Source organism: Nerophis ophidion, linkage group LG13, assembly GCF_033978795.1.
Source record: "Nerophis ophidion isolate RoL-2023_Sa linkage group LG13, RoL_Noph_v1.0, whole genome shotgun sequence".
In the NCBI taxonomy this organism is placed as follows: domain Eukaryota; kingdom Metazoa; phylum Chordata; class Actinopteri; order Syngnathiformes; family Syngnathidae; genus Nerophis; species Nerophis ophidion.
This window is the reverse complement of record NC_084623.1, coordinates 16,750,048-16,767,216: the sequence shown is the minus strand read 5'-3', so window position 1 is coordinate 16,767,216 and position 17,169 is coordinate 16,750,048. Positions and strand designations below refer to the sequence as shown.

Genomic DNA, 17,169 nt, shown 5'->3' with positions numbered 1-17,169 from the left:
TGGATTTATGGAAAAAGCGGGCAGCTTCGTTATCAGATTTTTTGTGCTAAATTTACATTGGTTTTTACAACATTATATTGTTAATGTTTATTCTGGCAACTTCGCTGCCAGTTTTTCTACCGTAAAAACAAATCTACCAGTTACAGTAATACACCGTTTAAAAACCACAACCGTAGCTTATACAGTCGAAATCTGGCAGCTCAGTCAACAGAATGTTAACACAATAAAATAGTAGTAGTTTTTTTCAGTTGTCATTTTTATTAATTTGATGGATAGTTTGCTGTGAAGTTAAGTATTTTTATTTATTTTAATTTACACAAAAACATGTATATACTGTAATACTGTAATATTTGTTGCAATATTGGATAGTATTAAATTTTAAAAGTTATGCAATTTCAAGCGGTACATATGTTTTCTGTCAAAATGAAAAAAATCTGTTATATTTAGTGAGAACATTTTAAGTACTTTATTGACAATTTTTTGTTGTATTTTTGTTTGTTTTTCGGCGGAGTCTTTAAACGACAACTGTGTTACTACTATTTTTCGCTGTTTACTTTTCATTCATCTTCCGCTTGTATTCATCGTGTATCTCCTTATGATTCTTGAAGAGGTGGGAGATCAAATTGCTCGTATTAAAGGGAGACGTCTTGGTTCCTCCTCGCATAACCAACTGTTTGCAGTCATTGCAAATTGCCAGTTTTTTATCCATCAGACACACTTTAAAAGAATCCCAAACCATAAACATGGTGTCGTTAGTCAGTCACCGAGCGAGCTCGCTTGTTAGCCACGGTTACAGCACCGGCAACAACACACTCTTGTTGTTGTTATTCTCCTCTCGTGGCGGTTTGATAAGGTCATCAACTGTCGCCTGTAAACCTCTCATGCTGCAGTCGTCAACACCTGTGTTGTGTGTGGGAGAGGGGGAGGGGAGGGGCTGCTGACCGGAGACGCAACTGTTTCTCCCTACGTCTGTGTTTTACTGGATATGCACCGCTCCGTACTGCGGCGTTTTAAAAAGTCATTAATTTTACTTTTTGAAACCGATAATTTCCGATAAAACCTTTTAAAGCATTTATCAGCCAATAATATCAACAGGCCAATATTATCGGACATCTCTACTTATCGACTATGGCATCGGCGCGGACACGCGCAAATTTTCGGGATTTCTGCGGATCCCAAATACAGATCAGCAGGTACCAAAAGGTAAGGAAAGTTGCTTTTGCATAATATTGCGAAACAAAACGGCAGAAAATATGTCTTACCTTATACACACACCATAATAATACTCATATGTTGAAGCACATCAAGTGGTGCAGCTTCATAGCTCACCAAAGTCGTACTAAAACATTTTGATAGATTTTTGAGCGCTGAGTGTAATGTTCTATATTTTCAATGGAACATATAAGACGTTGGTGTTGCCATCATAGTGCAGTCTACATGTTTCTCTTATGTTTGACAGCCATCTACTGGTCATCCTCATAGTGCAGTCTACATGTATCTCTTATGTTTCACAGCCATCTACTGGTCATACTTATCATCACACCATGTACCAAATAAAATTGCTTCGAGGTCGGTAAGCAAAACCATAAATATTCTGTACATTAAGCGCACTGGGTTAAAAGGCACACTGTCGAGTTTTGAGGGAAAAAAAGGATTTTAAGTGCGCCTTATAGTCCGGAAAATACAGTTAAAATTATGCTGCCATTGAAAGACCCACTCACCCTGACCAGAGGTGTTTTGATGGTCCAGAAGACTTTCGGAATAGTCTAATGTCCCCTGCAAAACAAGCAAAGAATGTGATTTAATCCTATGAATGCAATACTCTCCTCCAGTTATTGGTGTTCAGTTACACTTCGGTTTTCCAAAACCGCTGACAAAAACTAAACTGAATGAAAACTATAATATTTCTCATTAGAAACAATGCAAATCTAATATTTATTGCACAGTTCGAAAATGGTGTTTTGTTTCAACACCTATTAAGTAAAATGTATGCATGCACATCAGTGGTGGCTGCTGGTCTTTCAAGTAGGGGAAGGTCATTATCAACTACTTTCTAAACACGAGTGCAGTCTCCAGTATCAGACGAAAAATAGATATACCCTAGATTTTACAAATGAAACGTTTCCTAAGGGATTATAAACTTCTCCATATAAACGTAGAATAACAAAATTAAACTAAACAAATGCTCTGGCAGTGGTTTATAATTCAAGACGGCTGATTCGCTCACAAAAAGGGATTCAACCTCAGATAGATCCTCCAATCATCATGCAGAAGCTTGGTGTCCATTCGCTTCCAGAGACACCTGGCGTCCGATGGGCGTGACAAAACCTAGGATTTATCCAACGACTGTCTAATTTTGGTGCTGTGTAACAACCCTCTTTATTAATGGACGCTCAGCTTAAACACCATTTAATGCAGTGTGACGCCACCACAATGAATGATAAGAAAGTCGCGTTAACTGTCTACAAAGTCTCTCGTTCTAAAAAAAAAATAAAAATGAAAGCAATCTAACACATACTTAGTCTATTAAAAGTAAACATTTACAAATTTATTTCAAAGTACATATTTGATCACTTTTTCTTTTACATTTTAGGGGGAAACTGAGGTTCCCTGAATCACCACCAATACACATATAGAAAATAGAAGGTCTCAGAAGTCTTAAAGTCTTTGGTAGGTATGGGCAGATATACAGTTGCTCAAAAAGGTTCATTATGTCTTCTTGTTCATATACCTTTTCAAAATTGCTTGTTATCAGACCAGAGAAACACATCAAAAATGCACTCAAAAATTGCCAATATCCAACCTGGGCCATCAAAAAAGGGGAACCACAAGTAAAAAACAAGGAAAAGAGAACAACAAATAAACATGAAAATAAACCTGAAATAAAGAACAAAGAGGTCATAACCTTACCATACATTAGGGAAATAACTGAACCAATAAAACGAGTCATGAAAAAACACAAAATAAACACAACAGTAAAACCTCACACTTAAACAAGACAGTTGTTTGTACCTCCAAAAGACAGAATACAAAACCAGTGAAGTTGTCAGGTTGTGTAAATTGTAAATAAAAACAGAATACAATGATTTGCAAATCCTTTTCAACTTATATTCAATTTAATAGACTGCAAAAACAAGATATTTAACATTGAACTGGAAAACTTAGTTATTATTTGCAAATATTAGCTCAATTGGAATTTGATGCCTACAACATGTTTCAAAAAAGCTGGCACGAGTGGCAAAAACGACTGAGAAAGTTGAGGCATGCTCATCAAACACTTATTTGGAACATCCCACAGGTGAACAAGCTAATTGGTAACAGGTGGGTGCCATGATAGGGTATAAAAGCAGCTTCCACGAATTGTTCTGTCATTCACAAACAAAGATGGGGCGAGGGTCACCACTTTGTGAACAAATGCGAGAGCAAATTTTCAGTTTAAGAACATTTCTCAATGAGCTATTGCAAAGAAACTTAGGGATTTCACTATCTATGGTCCGTAATATCATCAAAAGGTTCAGAGAATCTGAAAATAATCACTGCACGTAAGCGACGATATTACAGACCTTTGATTCCTCAGGCGGTACTGCATCAAAAAACGACCGTGTGGAAAGGATATCACCACAAAGGCTCAGAAACACTTCAGAAAACCACTGTCAGTAACTACAGTTCATTGCTACATCTGTAAATGCGAGTTAAAACTCTACTATGCAAAGCGAAGGCCATTTATCAACAACACCCAGAAACCAGGTAGACTTGACAGGTCTGCCTGGTTGGCCACGCCTATAAGAACAGCTGATAGGCAAACAAGAAGACTGCAGATGACAGTCGAAACATGCCAAGTAAAGGTTCAATCTAATATACAGAAAATATGGTCTGATTGCAAGAACATTTGAAAAAGTACAGATATTCATTGTTTAAAAAAAGGTGCCATCCTTATATCCCATTTTATTTCTGAATTGCTTTAACGCCCAAAAATTTTTTAGGCTTTCCCTGTGACACGTACCTCGGTGTGGCTGTATGGTTGAACCTGGTCCTGATGGGTTGGCGTCCGAGTGGGCGAACCTGAGGGAGACTGATCTGTGAGGCTTTCAAGGTCCAACTCAAGGTCCAAACATCCCAGGTCCGTGTGAAAATGTTGGTCCAAAGGCGGGGACGACACAGCCACAGCATCTGCCGTAGAAAAAAACAGTAAGAAATCCTATTTATTCAGCACTTTGCCAAATTCTACTTCAACTACTTGCTACTATGACTGAGTGGTCGCAGCAAGTCCAGCCTTTTAAAACTTGACATTTGAGTAGAAAAAAAAAAAATGTCCCTGCCCCCTTCAACACTTTTGTTTGGACAAGGTGGGAGGACAAGTCGTAAAACAACAACAAAAAAAAGTGTTTTCTAGGACCATTCTCACCCATTTCCCTCAATGGATGGTTCAATTTCATTCATCCCTGACCGTTTCTTCTTTTTTTTTTTTTTTTAATAAACAAACACTCATATTGAAGGCGCTTAATGGCATTAGTGCCTCACGCGGGCACACACAAACAAGCTTTTCTTATCCACAACGCCCACTTGAGAGGGGGCTCTTGAGTATAGCTGCAGAGGTTGTCGCTCTAAAAGAAAACAGGATTATGAGTGGACTTGGAATGCTGTGTCGGCGTCAGAGAGGAAGGGAAACACACTTTTGCATAATCATAAATAGAACAATTATTAATCATAAATAGAACAATTATTCAAAGGCTTGTGAATGTGCAGGTACATCACCCCCCCCCCCCCCCCCCCACCAAAAACAAATTATTACACATGCACTACGAAATGAAGAAAGATGTACAGTAAGAAGGGGATTCATATGGGCCCATTCAACACGGTTTAACCTGACACATGAAACGTGACAAATTGGGGGTTGCACTACCCGCTTAAGCCGTGTTCTGTGACAAATCTAACTTTGTCCACAGCGTCAGCTGCTATGTAGAGTGGCGCTTTCCGTCATGTTCGGCAGACTGCTTTGCAAAATTATCCCCCCACACCCCCCATTCCTCTCACGTGAGATTCACCCGATTGTATCATAACTTCAGCCATTACTAGTGATGATTTTCTTTCCAATCCGATACCGAGTAAAATTCAGGCTGGTATCAGCGATACTGATCCGATACTCTGTGCAAATGAACCTAATGTGTCTGCTGAAATAGTTCTATTTCAATAGCTAAAAATGTCAAATAACATAGCACAAGGAATACTGTTTTTTATTCATAATCATATAGTTGTCAGGCTTGCCCCTGACAGTTTGGTTGTGTTTTAGTTTTTCCTCTGTGTGTGTAGATTTTCCTGTCAACGCTCTTGTTTTGGTTCTGTTTCCTGTTTGTCTCCCTGAGTGCTGTGTCCCCTCAGCTGTGGCTAATTGGCACCTGGTGTCAATCAGCCAGCTGCTATTTGAACCTGCCTTCCCATCCGGTCGGTGCTGGATTATTGTCATCAATACTTGTCGCTGTCTCTTGTCGTGTCGTTGTTAGTGCGGTAAGCTGTTCCTGTTAGTTCCTTTAACTATTTACAGTTTGCTGTCTCCTAGCTCCTTGTTTTGTATTTTCTTGTTAGCCGTTAGCTATTCCCAGTTTTTATGTTTGCTGGTTCCTGTTCCCTGCTTCCAGTTTGTTTGTTCCTGGTTCCTGGTTTGTGTTTCTTCTTTATTTTTACATTTTTGGACATTAAATTATGTTTTCCTATTCAATGCCTGGCACCATCTCTGCATTTTGGGGGTTCGTCACAAACGTAATGTGACAATAGTATTTATTAAAATATATATTCCATCCATCTATTTTCTACCGCTTGTCCCTTTCGGGGACGCGGGGGGTGCTGGAGCCTCTCAGCTGCATTCGGGCGGAAGGCAGGGTACACCCTGGATAAAATGTATATTATTAGTATGTAATATTATATTTATTATTATATTTATATATAATTTATTATTCTTATTATTTGTCTTCATATTTATTTCTTTCGAACTCTGGAGTATATTGAGGTCGTGGCGTGAATAAAAATCTAGTCACGCTAATACGACAGAAAAAAACAAAATACGCGAAAATGGTGTTTCAAACCAAAACAAAAGGAAATAAGTAAGATAATAAAAACACTAAAATAAATGAATTGATGAGAATTACTACTAAAATTAAAAAGTAAGTCACATTTCAGTTACGTAAACATGTTAACGTGAAAATACTCAACACTCAACAGAAGCATCCAACATTGGCACATTGCCTCATTCACAAGTTTAATCAAAGTACCAATGATCGTCACACACACACACACACACACACACACACAGACACACACACACACACACACATTAAGTGTGGTGAAATTTTTCCTCTGCATTTGACCCATAAATAATAGATAAATAAATGGGTTGCACTTGTATAGCGCTTTTCTACCTTCAAGGTACTCAAAGCGCTTTGACACTACTTCCACATTTACCCATTCACACACACATTCACACACTGATGGAGGGAGCTGCCATGCAAGGCGCTAACCAGCACCCATCAGGAGCAAGGGTGAAGTGTCTTGCTCAGGACACAACGGACGTGACGAGGTTGGTACTAGGTGGGGTTTGAACCAGGGACCCTCGGGTTGCGCACCACCACTCTACCACTGCGCCAAACCGACCCATCCCCTTGTTCACCCCCTGGGAGGTGAGGGGAGCAGTGAGCAGCAGCGGTGGCCGCGCCCCGGAATCATTTTTGGTGATTTAACCCCCAATCTCAACCCTTGATGCTGAGTGCCAAGCAGGGAGGTAATGGGTCCCATTTTTATAGTCTTTGGTATGTCTCGGCCGGGGTTTGAACTCACAACCTACCGATCTCAGGGCGGACATTCTAACCACTAGGCCACAGTAAGAGGTTGGTTACTTTTTTCCCCCCTGTTAATGATGCATATTATCTCAAATAACTAAAGTATCAAAAGGTATTGATATTTTGATTTGAAAATCGATATTAGAGCAGAAAGATCTGGTATCGGTGGTATCGATATGTCAGTATTGATCCAGCCATTACTGTTTGGGAGGTATTTGTTAACTACATCATTATTGCCACATGTGGTGCTATTTTAGAGGGGCATTATGTCACTGGTGTGCCTTCAGGGCCAGTAAGGCCTTCTCTGCTGGCCAAACATAACCAGAAATCATGATCATAATTAAAAATAAAAGCATATTTTTAATTAACTTTCCCTAAATATATAAAAGTATTCATTTTCTCCACATGTCATATTATGCTACTTCCAGTGCTGTTGTTTTTAGTTTTAGTTTGTAGCCAATCAGAATTCGGCTAGCTTATGTTACCATGCTGTATCAAATCTGCCCGGGAGCTTCAGAATCAACAATGCGGACGTCCGTGCACTGTAAGTGAACGGACACATAGAGTTGATAGACAATTGCGATGGCCAATCAGATCACAAGTTGTTGTCAGTAAGGCCTTCTAGCTGGCCTTACGCTGTGATTGGATACTCACTCGGGAGCCCCAAGTGAGTATCCAATCACAAATTGCGAAAACAGGAAGTGGCACAGGAGCCATAGAAAACTTGCAGGTAGTCACAAAGAAGGTGAGAAACATGTTGATTAAGTGGCAGATATATATTTGCAAGGCCATTTTTAAGAAGGATAAGAGAAACTACATCTTGTGAGACAAGGTCGGCTATGAAATGGGGAAATGCCCGCCATTTCTACTCAAATCAACCGACTACGAGGGGCTAAACGGCGTTGAATGGGTCCTACAAATTGTGAGTTCAAATATTTTATTTCTTCATTTTTTCACATTTAATGTCTTTTGCAAGTTTAATTTCGACAGGCTGATGCGGGTTTATTGATTTTTAAACGCGCCAGAAAAGAACCCGTTTTGTACACTGTTGTAGTGCGTAAATGTGTTTCTGTATAGTATTTCTCCAGCAATGGTCATGTGGGGATTGATTGATTGATTGATTGATTGATACTTTTATTAGTAGATTGCGCAGTTCAGTACATATTCCGTACAATTTGACCACTAAATGGTAACACCCGAATAAGCTTTTCAACTTGTTTAAGTCGGGGTCCACGTTAATCAATTCATGGGGGACATATATGATGGTATTTTGAGAGGTAATCATGGAAGTAGGAACCTAGGTGGGAAACGCACGGCCCGCCCCTGCATTATGTAGTACTGAGAGCTGCTTCTTGCCCCAAGTGGAGGACTTCAAGTACCTCTGAGTCTTGTTCACGAGTGAGGGAAGAGTGGATCGTGAGGTCGATCGGCGGATCGTTGCGGCGTCTTCAGTAATGCGGACGCTGTATCGATCCGTTGTGGTGAGGAAGGAGCTGAGCCGGAAGGCAAAGCTCTCAATTTACCGGTCGATCTACATTCCCATCCTCACCTATGGTCATGAGCTTTGGGTTAGGACTGAAAGGACAAGATCATGGGTACAAGCGGCTGAAATGAGTTTCCTTCACCGGGTGGCAGGGCTCTCCCTTAGAGATAGGGTGAGAAGCTCTGTCATCCGGGGGGAGCTCAAAGTAAAGCCGCTTCTCCTCCACATCGAGCCAGATTAGGTGGTTCGGGCATCTGGTCAGGATGCCACCCGAACGCCTCCCTAAGGAGGTATTTCGGGCACGTCCGACCGGGGAAGACCCAGGACACGTTGGGAAGACTATGGCCTGGGAACGCCCTCAGGATTCCCCGGGAGGAGCGGGATGAAGTGGCTGGGGAGAGGGAAGTCTGGGCTTCCCCACTTAGGCTGCTGCCCCCGTGACCCAACCACAGATAAGCGGAAGAAATGGATGGATGAAAGCATCTGAAAGTGGCAGTTAAAACTGTGTTATATGTCAGTTTTGTTTGTTAGGACATAGTTTTTGGTACACGTGTTGGATCTCATTGGTTGTGAGGTGATATCCTCAGCCAGTTTAATAAATAACCCAGGAATCAATCAGTAATCCAAACCAAGACACAAACAGGAACAATTGAGCAAACACGACTGTCCCAAACCTCCTTTTCACGGGCTTATTTTCTCCTAAATGCTAAATTGTATTCCAAAGATGAAGAGTGCTCATTTAACAAAACCCTTTTGTTGACTTCACAATCATAAGCAGCTTATTGTTCTCCTTTGAATAGTTCCTTTGAATCAAAATGTTCCCACATTTCAACAAATGCTGAGACTTTTTCACTAACGTTCCTAAGATCGTGATCGAACAAACGGTTTCTTTCAGCATTGCATTTTGTGTAAACGTGAAGTTGTTGTTGTGTTTCCACCTGAAAGACTGATGGCCTCCAGAATCATGCCAGCGATCTCGTCCTTCAGAGGGCTGTTGACGTTCGCAGCGTAGTGAAGGGCAGACCAGCCGCTGTCGTCCTGCACCCACAAATCTCTGTATACAAATGTTAAAAGCGGATTAGTTCAGACATGTCCTTAATGCAGTGCTTCTCCATTATTTTCTGACACGCCCACCCGAGGGAGATGAAAACATTTTGTGCCCACTTGTCTATAAGAGTGGTTCTCAAATGGGGGTAGGCGTACCCCTGGGGGTACTTGAAGGTATGCCAAGGGGTACGGAAGATTTTGATTAAATATGCTAAAAATAGCAACAATTCAAAAATCCTTTATAAATATATTTATTGTGAAAAAAAAATGCAACAATGCAATATTCAGTGTTGACAGCTAGATTTTTTGTGGACACGTTCCATAAATATTGATGTTAAAGATTTATTTTTTTGTGAAAAATGTTAAGAATTAAGTTCATGAATCCAGATTGATCTCTATTACAATCCCCAAAGAGGACACTTTAAGTTGATGATTACTTCTATGTGTAGAAATCTTTATCCATCCAATCCATCCAACATCTTCCACTTATCCGAGGTCGGGTCGCGGGGGCAGCAGCCTAAGCAGGGAAGCCCAGACCTTCCTCTCCTCAGCCATTTCGTCTAGCTCTTCCCGGGGGTCCCGAGGCGTTCCCAGGCCAGCAGGGAGACATAATGAATCACTTGTTTATTTTCAAGAAGTTTAGTTATTTTTATCTTTTTTTCCAAATAGTTCAAGAAAGACTACTACAAATAAGCGATATTTTGCACTGTTATACAATTTAATAAATCAGGAACTGATGACATAGTGCTGTATTTTACTTCTGTATCTCTTTTTTTCAACCAAAAATGCTTTGCTCTGATTAGGGGGTACATCACTGAAAAAAGGTTGAGAACCACAGGTCTATAAAATAGTTGTAAGTACACCTCTGCGTGGTCAGTGTACCTTCCGTTCATCCATCCATCCATTTTCTACTGCTTATTCCCTTTTGGGGTCGCGGGGGGGCGCTGGCGCCTATCTCAGCTACAATCGGGCGGAAGGCGGGGTACACCCTGGACAAGTTCTATTTCTAATTCTGAAATGCTAATCAAAGAACACATTTGGGCCATTTTTTCTATTTTCATTTCTGAAAAAAATTCAATGCCACTTTTTTTAAAACGACATCAGGACTCCTGCTGACCAAAAATTATACTGTTCCGCTAAAAACATGCTAAACGCAAAAGGAAAAGCAAAATTACTGCTTTAGGTTCAATTTGTATATATCACACAGATATATAAAAAAAATAAATAAAAAAAAAATGGTAAAATGGGTTATACTTGTATAGCACTTTTCTACCTTCAAGGTACTCAAAGCGCTTTGACACTATTTCACCCTTCACCCATTCACACACACATTCACACACTGATGGCGGGAGCTGCCATGCAAGGCCCCAACCACGACCCATGAGGAGCAAGGGTGAAGTGTCTTGCTCAAGGACACAACAGACGTGACGTGGTTGGTAGAAGGTGGGGATTGAACCAGGAACCCTCAGGTTGTTGGCACGGCCACTTTCCCTTTCACGCCCCGCCGTCCCTATCCACGCATTTTTGCATAAATTGGATTTTTGTGTTTATCTGGAAAAAAAAAATCCATAATTCAGTATAATAGCAATATTTAATGAAAATTTGAGATGTCCGATAATGGCTTTTTTGCCGATATCCGCTATTCCGATACTGTCCAATTCTTAATTACCGATTCCGATATCAACCTATACCGATATATACAGTCGTGGAATGAACACATTATTATGCCTAATTTTGTTGTGATGCCCCGCTGGATGCATTAAACAATGTAACAAAGTTTTCCAAAATAAATCAACACAAGTTATGGAAAAAAAGGCCAACATATGACTGCCATATTTATTATTGACGTCACAAAGTGCATTATGTTTTTTAACATGCCTCAAAACTGCAGCTTGGAATTTGGAACATTGCTCTCCCTGAGAAAGAATAAGGATGTTGAGGTTGGCGGGTATATTGTAGGTCCCGGAAGAGTTAGTGCTGCAAGGGGTTCTGGGTATTTGTTCCGTTGTGTTGCGGTGCGGATGTTCTCCCAAAATGTGTTTTTCATTCTTGTTTGGTGTGGGTTCACAGTGTGGGGCATATTTATAACCGTGTTAAAGTTGTTTATACGGCCACCCTCAGTGTGACCTGTATGGCTGTTGACCAAGTATGCTTGGCATTCACTTGTGTGTGTGAAAAAGCCATAGGTGTTATGTGATTGGGCCGGCACGCAAAGGCAGTGCCTTTAAGGTTTATTGGCGCTCTGTACTTCTCCCTACGTCCGTGTACCACTGCTCACAGCGGCGTTTTAAAAAGTCATACATTTTATTTTTACAAACCGATACCGATAATTTCCGATATTACATTTTAAAGCATTTATCGGCCGATATTATCGGAGGTCCGATATTATCAAACATCTCTAATGAAAATCAACCCTTTTTTTGTTTGTTTTAAAATGTGCTATATATAATTAAAATAATAAAAAGGGCCCTAATTTTGTACACAGACCCGTGCACCTTCTGGTCATTCTAGTTGTAATTCTGAAACGCAAATCAAAACACAAAATTAGGGCCGTTTTTCAAATATTATTATGTATGGCAAATTTTAAAATGCGCAAAAAAGGGTTGATTTTCATTAAAATGTTGCCATAAAATTGGATTTTGTGCTGTTTTTCTTTTGTGGATTTTTATTTTTCCAGATAAACGCAAAATCCAATTTATGTTCCTCCAAAATGCAATAATGCACGGTTATGACAAATTGAACTGGAAGCATTATTTTAGCTTATTTTTTAGCATAATGGTCTCTGTACCTTCCGTTAATTCTATTTCGAATTCTCTGTGAATCAAAATTATTTTGGGCCATTTTTTCTATTTTAATTTTTGAAACAAAAGTTGGTGTCAGGCTTGCCCTTGACAGTTTGGTTGTGTTTTAGTTTTTTTTCTGTATTGGTTTTATTTCCGGTTAGCGCTCTTGTTTTGGTTCTGTTTCCTGTTTGTCTCCCTGAGTGCTGTGTCCCCTCAGCTGTGGCTGACTGGCACCTGGCCACACCTGGTGTCAATCAGCCAAGTACTATTTAAACCTGCTTTGTCCTCCATTCGGTGTTGGAATATTGTCGTGTCGTGTCGATGTCACCACTACCTGTCATTGTCGATATTGTTACAGCTATTACTTGTCGTGCTACTACTTGTCCTTAGCTGTTCCTGTTAGCTATTTGTAGTTTGCTTTCTCCTAGCTCTTTTGTTTCGTGTTTTCAGTATTTAAGTATGCTGGTTCCTGTTTTCAGTTTTGGCTACTGTATACCTAGTTCCTGGTTTGTGTTTTTTACCTTTTATTTTGAACATTAAGTCATGTTTTCCTGGACAAAGCCTGCCTTCTCTGCATCTTGGGGTTCGTCACCAACAACATGTGACAGTTGGACAACTTTTAGTGACACTTTTTTAAAACGACAACAGGACTCCTGCTGAACAAATATGTTACCGTTATGCTAAACCATGGGTGTCAAACTCTGGCCCGCGGGGCAAATTTGGCCCGCCATGTAATTTCATTTGGCCCTGGAGGCAATATGAAATTAACATTAGAGCTGGCCCGCCGGTATTATACAGAGGCGGTGCCGCTGTAACACCGCATTCACCGCTAATGCTCATACTTGCCAACCCTCCCGATTTTCCCGGGAGACTCCCGAAGTTCAGTGCCCCTCCCGAAAATCTCCCTGGGCAACCATTCTCGTGAATATCTCCCAATTTCCACCCGGACAACAATATTGGGGGCCGTGCCTTAAAGGCAATGCCTTTAACGTTCTCTACAACCTGTCGTCACGTCCGCTTATCCTCCATACAAACAGCATGCCGGCCAAGCCTCATGATATAAGCAGCTTGTACACACTCATAAGTGAATGCAAAGCATACTTAGTCAACAGCTATACAGGTCACACTGAGGGTGGCCGTATAAACAACTTTAACACTGTTACAAATATGCACCACACTGTGAACCCACACCAAAACAAGAATGACAAACACATTTCGGGAGAACATCCGCACCGTAACACAACAGAACAAATACCCAGAACCCCTTGCAGCACTAACTCTTCCGGGACGCTACAATACACGCTACCACCTAAAAGGTTAATTTGTTCAACCTTGGCTCGCGGCTTTGTTCAGTTTAAAATTTTGGCCCTCTCTGTATTTGAGTTTGACACCCCTGTGCTAAAGCATGCTAAATGCAAAGGAAGAGCTAAAATACTGCTTCCGGTTACATTTGTCATCACGCATTTTTGCATTTTGGATGAACATTAATTGTATTTTAGTGCTTATCTGGAAAAATAAAAAAATCATAAAAGCAAAACAACACAAAATCCAATATAATGGCAATATTTGAATGAAAATAACCTTTTTTTGTTTTAAAATCTGCCATACATAGTAAAAATCGAAAAAAGGTCCTAATTTTGTGTTTTGATTTGCGTTTCAGAATTGGAAATAGAATGAACACAAAGTCAATCAATCAATCAAAGCTTATTTATATAGCCCTAAATTACAAGTGTCTTAAAGGGCTGCACAAGCCACAACGACATTCTCGGTTCAGATCCCACATCAGGGCAAGGAAAAACTCCACCCGGTGGAATGACAAAGTATACGGAACCTTGTTACAGACTCCGTTTGGAAAAATGTAAAGTATGTAAATTAACATTTACAAAATATTTCTGTGTAAAAAGATAATTTCACAGCGTATAGATCTGCGGCTTATAGTCCAGTGCGGTTACAATGTTTTTTCCCTAAAATTTAGTGGGTGTGGCTTATATACCGGTGTTCTCTACAGTTTGGAAAATAGTGTTAAATTTGTAATGAGAATGGACAGAACATGCATTTGTTTGTGTGATATAATCTTAGAAACGTGTTTCCTTACACCGAGAGCCTCAGCAGTTCTTTGACCACATCCGCGGGTCGGTGTTGCCATGGCAACCAAGACATGCCTTCAAACAGGTCGATGTCTCGCATGGCGAGCATGAGTGGTGTCACGCCATCACTGTTGGGCACGTTGGCGTCCACATTGTCCGTCTGAGCCTGACACACAACAACAAATAATGGTCCTAAAAATTGAAGACTTTATGGGTTTCCAATGATACCAAAAAGTAATTTTTTGCAGCCGGAGCAAGAACTTATTGATTTTATTTGCCAATACCCTGAATACTGCTTATTTTAAAAAGTTGCATTAGCGTTATCCAAACACTGTTTTTCAATATCAAAGGCCTACTGAAACCCACTACTACCGACTATGCAGTCTGATAGTTTATTTATCAATGATGAAATATTAACATTGCAACAGATGCTAATACAGCCTTTTTAGTGTACTAAATTACAATTTAAAATTTCGCGCGGAAGTATCATCCTAAAATGTCGCGGTATGATGACGCGTGCGCCTGACGTCACGCATTGTAGAGGACATTTTGGTCCAGCACCGTTCACAGCTATAAGTCGTCTCTTTTCATCGCATAATTCCAAAGTATTATGGACATCTGTGTTGCTGAATCTATTGCAATTTGTTCAATTAATAATGGAGACGTCAAAGAAGAAAGATGTAGGTGGGAAGCGGTGTATTGCGGCCACCTTTAGCAACACAAACACAGCCGGTGTTTCATTGTTTCCTTGTTTACATTCCCGAAAGATGACGGTGAAGCTTTACTATAGAAAAGAGCGGTCAAGCGTACATGGTTCTCTACCACATGTCAACCGGCAGGTTTCGGTTAGAAAATGGTGGTAATAAGTCGGCTCTTACCATAGACATGAGCGAAGAGCTTGCGTCGTTCCTCCTCCACCTATCAAAGACACAGCTGCGGACTCTCCTGCCACCTCCCACCGGCCGCCCCCGACCGCCGGATACTTCCACCGTGGAGGAGGGGAAAAAATAATAAATCTCAGTCTGGCCCCAATGGCTGCCTTCGCCTCGTCAAGAAACGTGGTTTCCCTCTGAGACACTGGCGGTCACCACACCCCTCCGACTTTCAGGTTGTACAGGTACGACCATATAATCTCACTAAAACACTAGTAACACAATAAGCAGATAAGGGATTTTCCAGAATTATCCTAGTAAATTTGTCTAATAACATCCGAATCGCTCTGCCGTCTAGTTTTTTTTTCTTTCTTTTTTCTACTCCTTCACTCTAACTTTCCTCATCCACGAATCTTTCATCCTCGCTCAAATTAATGGGGAAATCGTCGCTTTCTCTGTCCGAATCGCTCTCGCTGCTGGTGGCTATGATTGCAAACAATGTGAGGATGTGAAGAGCTCCACAACCCGTGACGTCACGCGCATATCGTCTGCTACTTCCGGTACAGGCAAGGCTTTTTTATTAGCGACCAAAAGTTGCGGACTTTATCGTCGATGTTCTCTACTAAATCCTTTCAGCAAAAATATGGCAATATCGCAAAATGATCAAGTATGACACATAGAATGGACTTGCTATCCCCGTTTAAATAAGAAAATCTCATTTCAGTAGGCGTTTAATGGGTTTGAAAGCAGAAATATCAAACATTTGAAAATCAAATAAAGGCAATAGGACGACAAAGCACTCTTGGAATTAGAAAAAATGAGAGCGTAATAAGAGAAAGCTCAATTATTCGTGAATATTTGAGCCTTACCAGCAGTTGCTGCACTGTGTGCAAGTCTCCTTGCCAGGCGGCCTGCAGCAGCCTGGTCTGAGGGGGCAGGTGAGGCCTGGACATCCAGCCCAGTATTTTCTCCTGGAGCTCCGGGGGGCTGACGTGTAGTCCTGTCTGCTTGGCAGAGTCACACACAGTCATGTCAGCCCCAGTCTGCACCAGGCGCTCCACCACCTGTGTGCAACAGGGCACAGGCGCAACTTTGATGAAGTACGATTGCAAAGACGGGGGAAAAAAATGTTTTTTAATCATGCTCACATGGAGCAAATCCACAAGCACAAAGTACAACTAGAATAGGCAATTTCGGGAGAAATTTCGTGTAAACGCTAAAAAACCCAAGCCGAACTGAAAGGCTAATAGATTGATAAGTAACAAAATATACGACCCCTGCAAAAGGAACTAAAAAGCTTGAATGTTTAATGTTAATGTGTTACCAAGTACCAAGTCATAGGACTCTAAGGAGCACGCCTAAAAAGTTCACTGGAAAAAGATAGCATGCTAACATGCTAACAGTAAACGTGTGTCAAATACCGAAGTTTATAACTCTGAGGTGTACGCCTAAACAGTTATCTGAAAAAAGATAGCATGCTAACAGTGAACATATGTCAAATACCAAAGTTTATAACTCTGAGGTTCACGCTTAAAAATGTAACTGAAAAATATAGCATGCTAACAGTGGACATGCGTCAAATACCAAAGTATACAACGCTGAGATGTACGTCTAAAAAGTTGCTTAAAAAAAGATATTATGCTGACAGTGAACATGTGTAAAATACCAAAGTTTATAACTCTAAGGTGTAAGCCTAAAAAGTTAACTGAAAAAAGACAGCATGCTAACGTGCTAACAGTAAACATGCATCAAATACCAAAGTATATAATTCCGACGTGTACGACTAAATAGTTAGTTAAAAAAAGATAGCATGCTAACAGTGAACATGCGTCAAATACCAAAGTATATAACTCCAAGGTATAAGCCTAAAAAGTTAGTTTAAAAAAAAAAGATAGCGTGCTAACAGTGGACATGCGTCAAATTCCAAAGTATACAACGCTGAGATGTACGTCTAAAAAAATAGTTAAAAAAAGACGGTATGCTTATAGTGAACACGTGTAAAATACCAAATTTATAACTCTAAGGTGTAAGCCTAAAAAGTGACAGAAAAAAGACAGCATGCTCACA

At 40.5% G+C, this 17,169-nt stretch overlaps 1 protein-coding gene across 2 annotated transcripts in view; it reads right to left on the bottom strand.

Annotated features, from left to right (window-relative positions):
* Positions 1-17,169, bottom strand: part of map3k19 (mitogen-activated protein kinase kinase kinase 19) — a 56,082-nt gene that overhangs the window by 17,807 nt on the left and 21,106 nt on the right. The window contains exons 4-8 of one of the 2 annotated variants that reach the window (XM_061918463.1): positions 15,972-16,166; positions 14,239-14,396; positions 9,252-9,367; positions 4,004-4,170; positions 1,722-1,776 (exon numbers count right to left, since the gene is read on the bottom strand). In XM_061918463.1, coding sequence (XP_061774447.1) covers positions 1,722-1,776; positions 4,004-4,170; positions 9,252-9,367; positions 14,239-14,396; positions 15,972-16,166 — 691 coding nt within the window. Of the gene's footprint in view, positions 1-1,721; positions 1,777-4,003; positions 4,171-4,405; positions 4,488-9,251; positions 9,368-14,238; positions 14,397-15,971; positions 16,167-17,169 lie in introns of those variants that run through there. The other variant, XM_061918464.1, reaches the window with a different exon arrangement.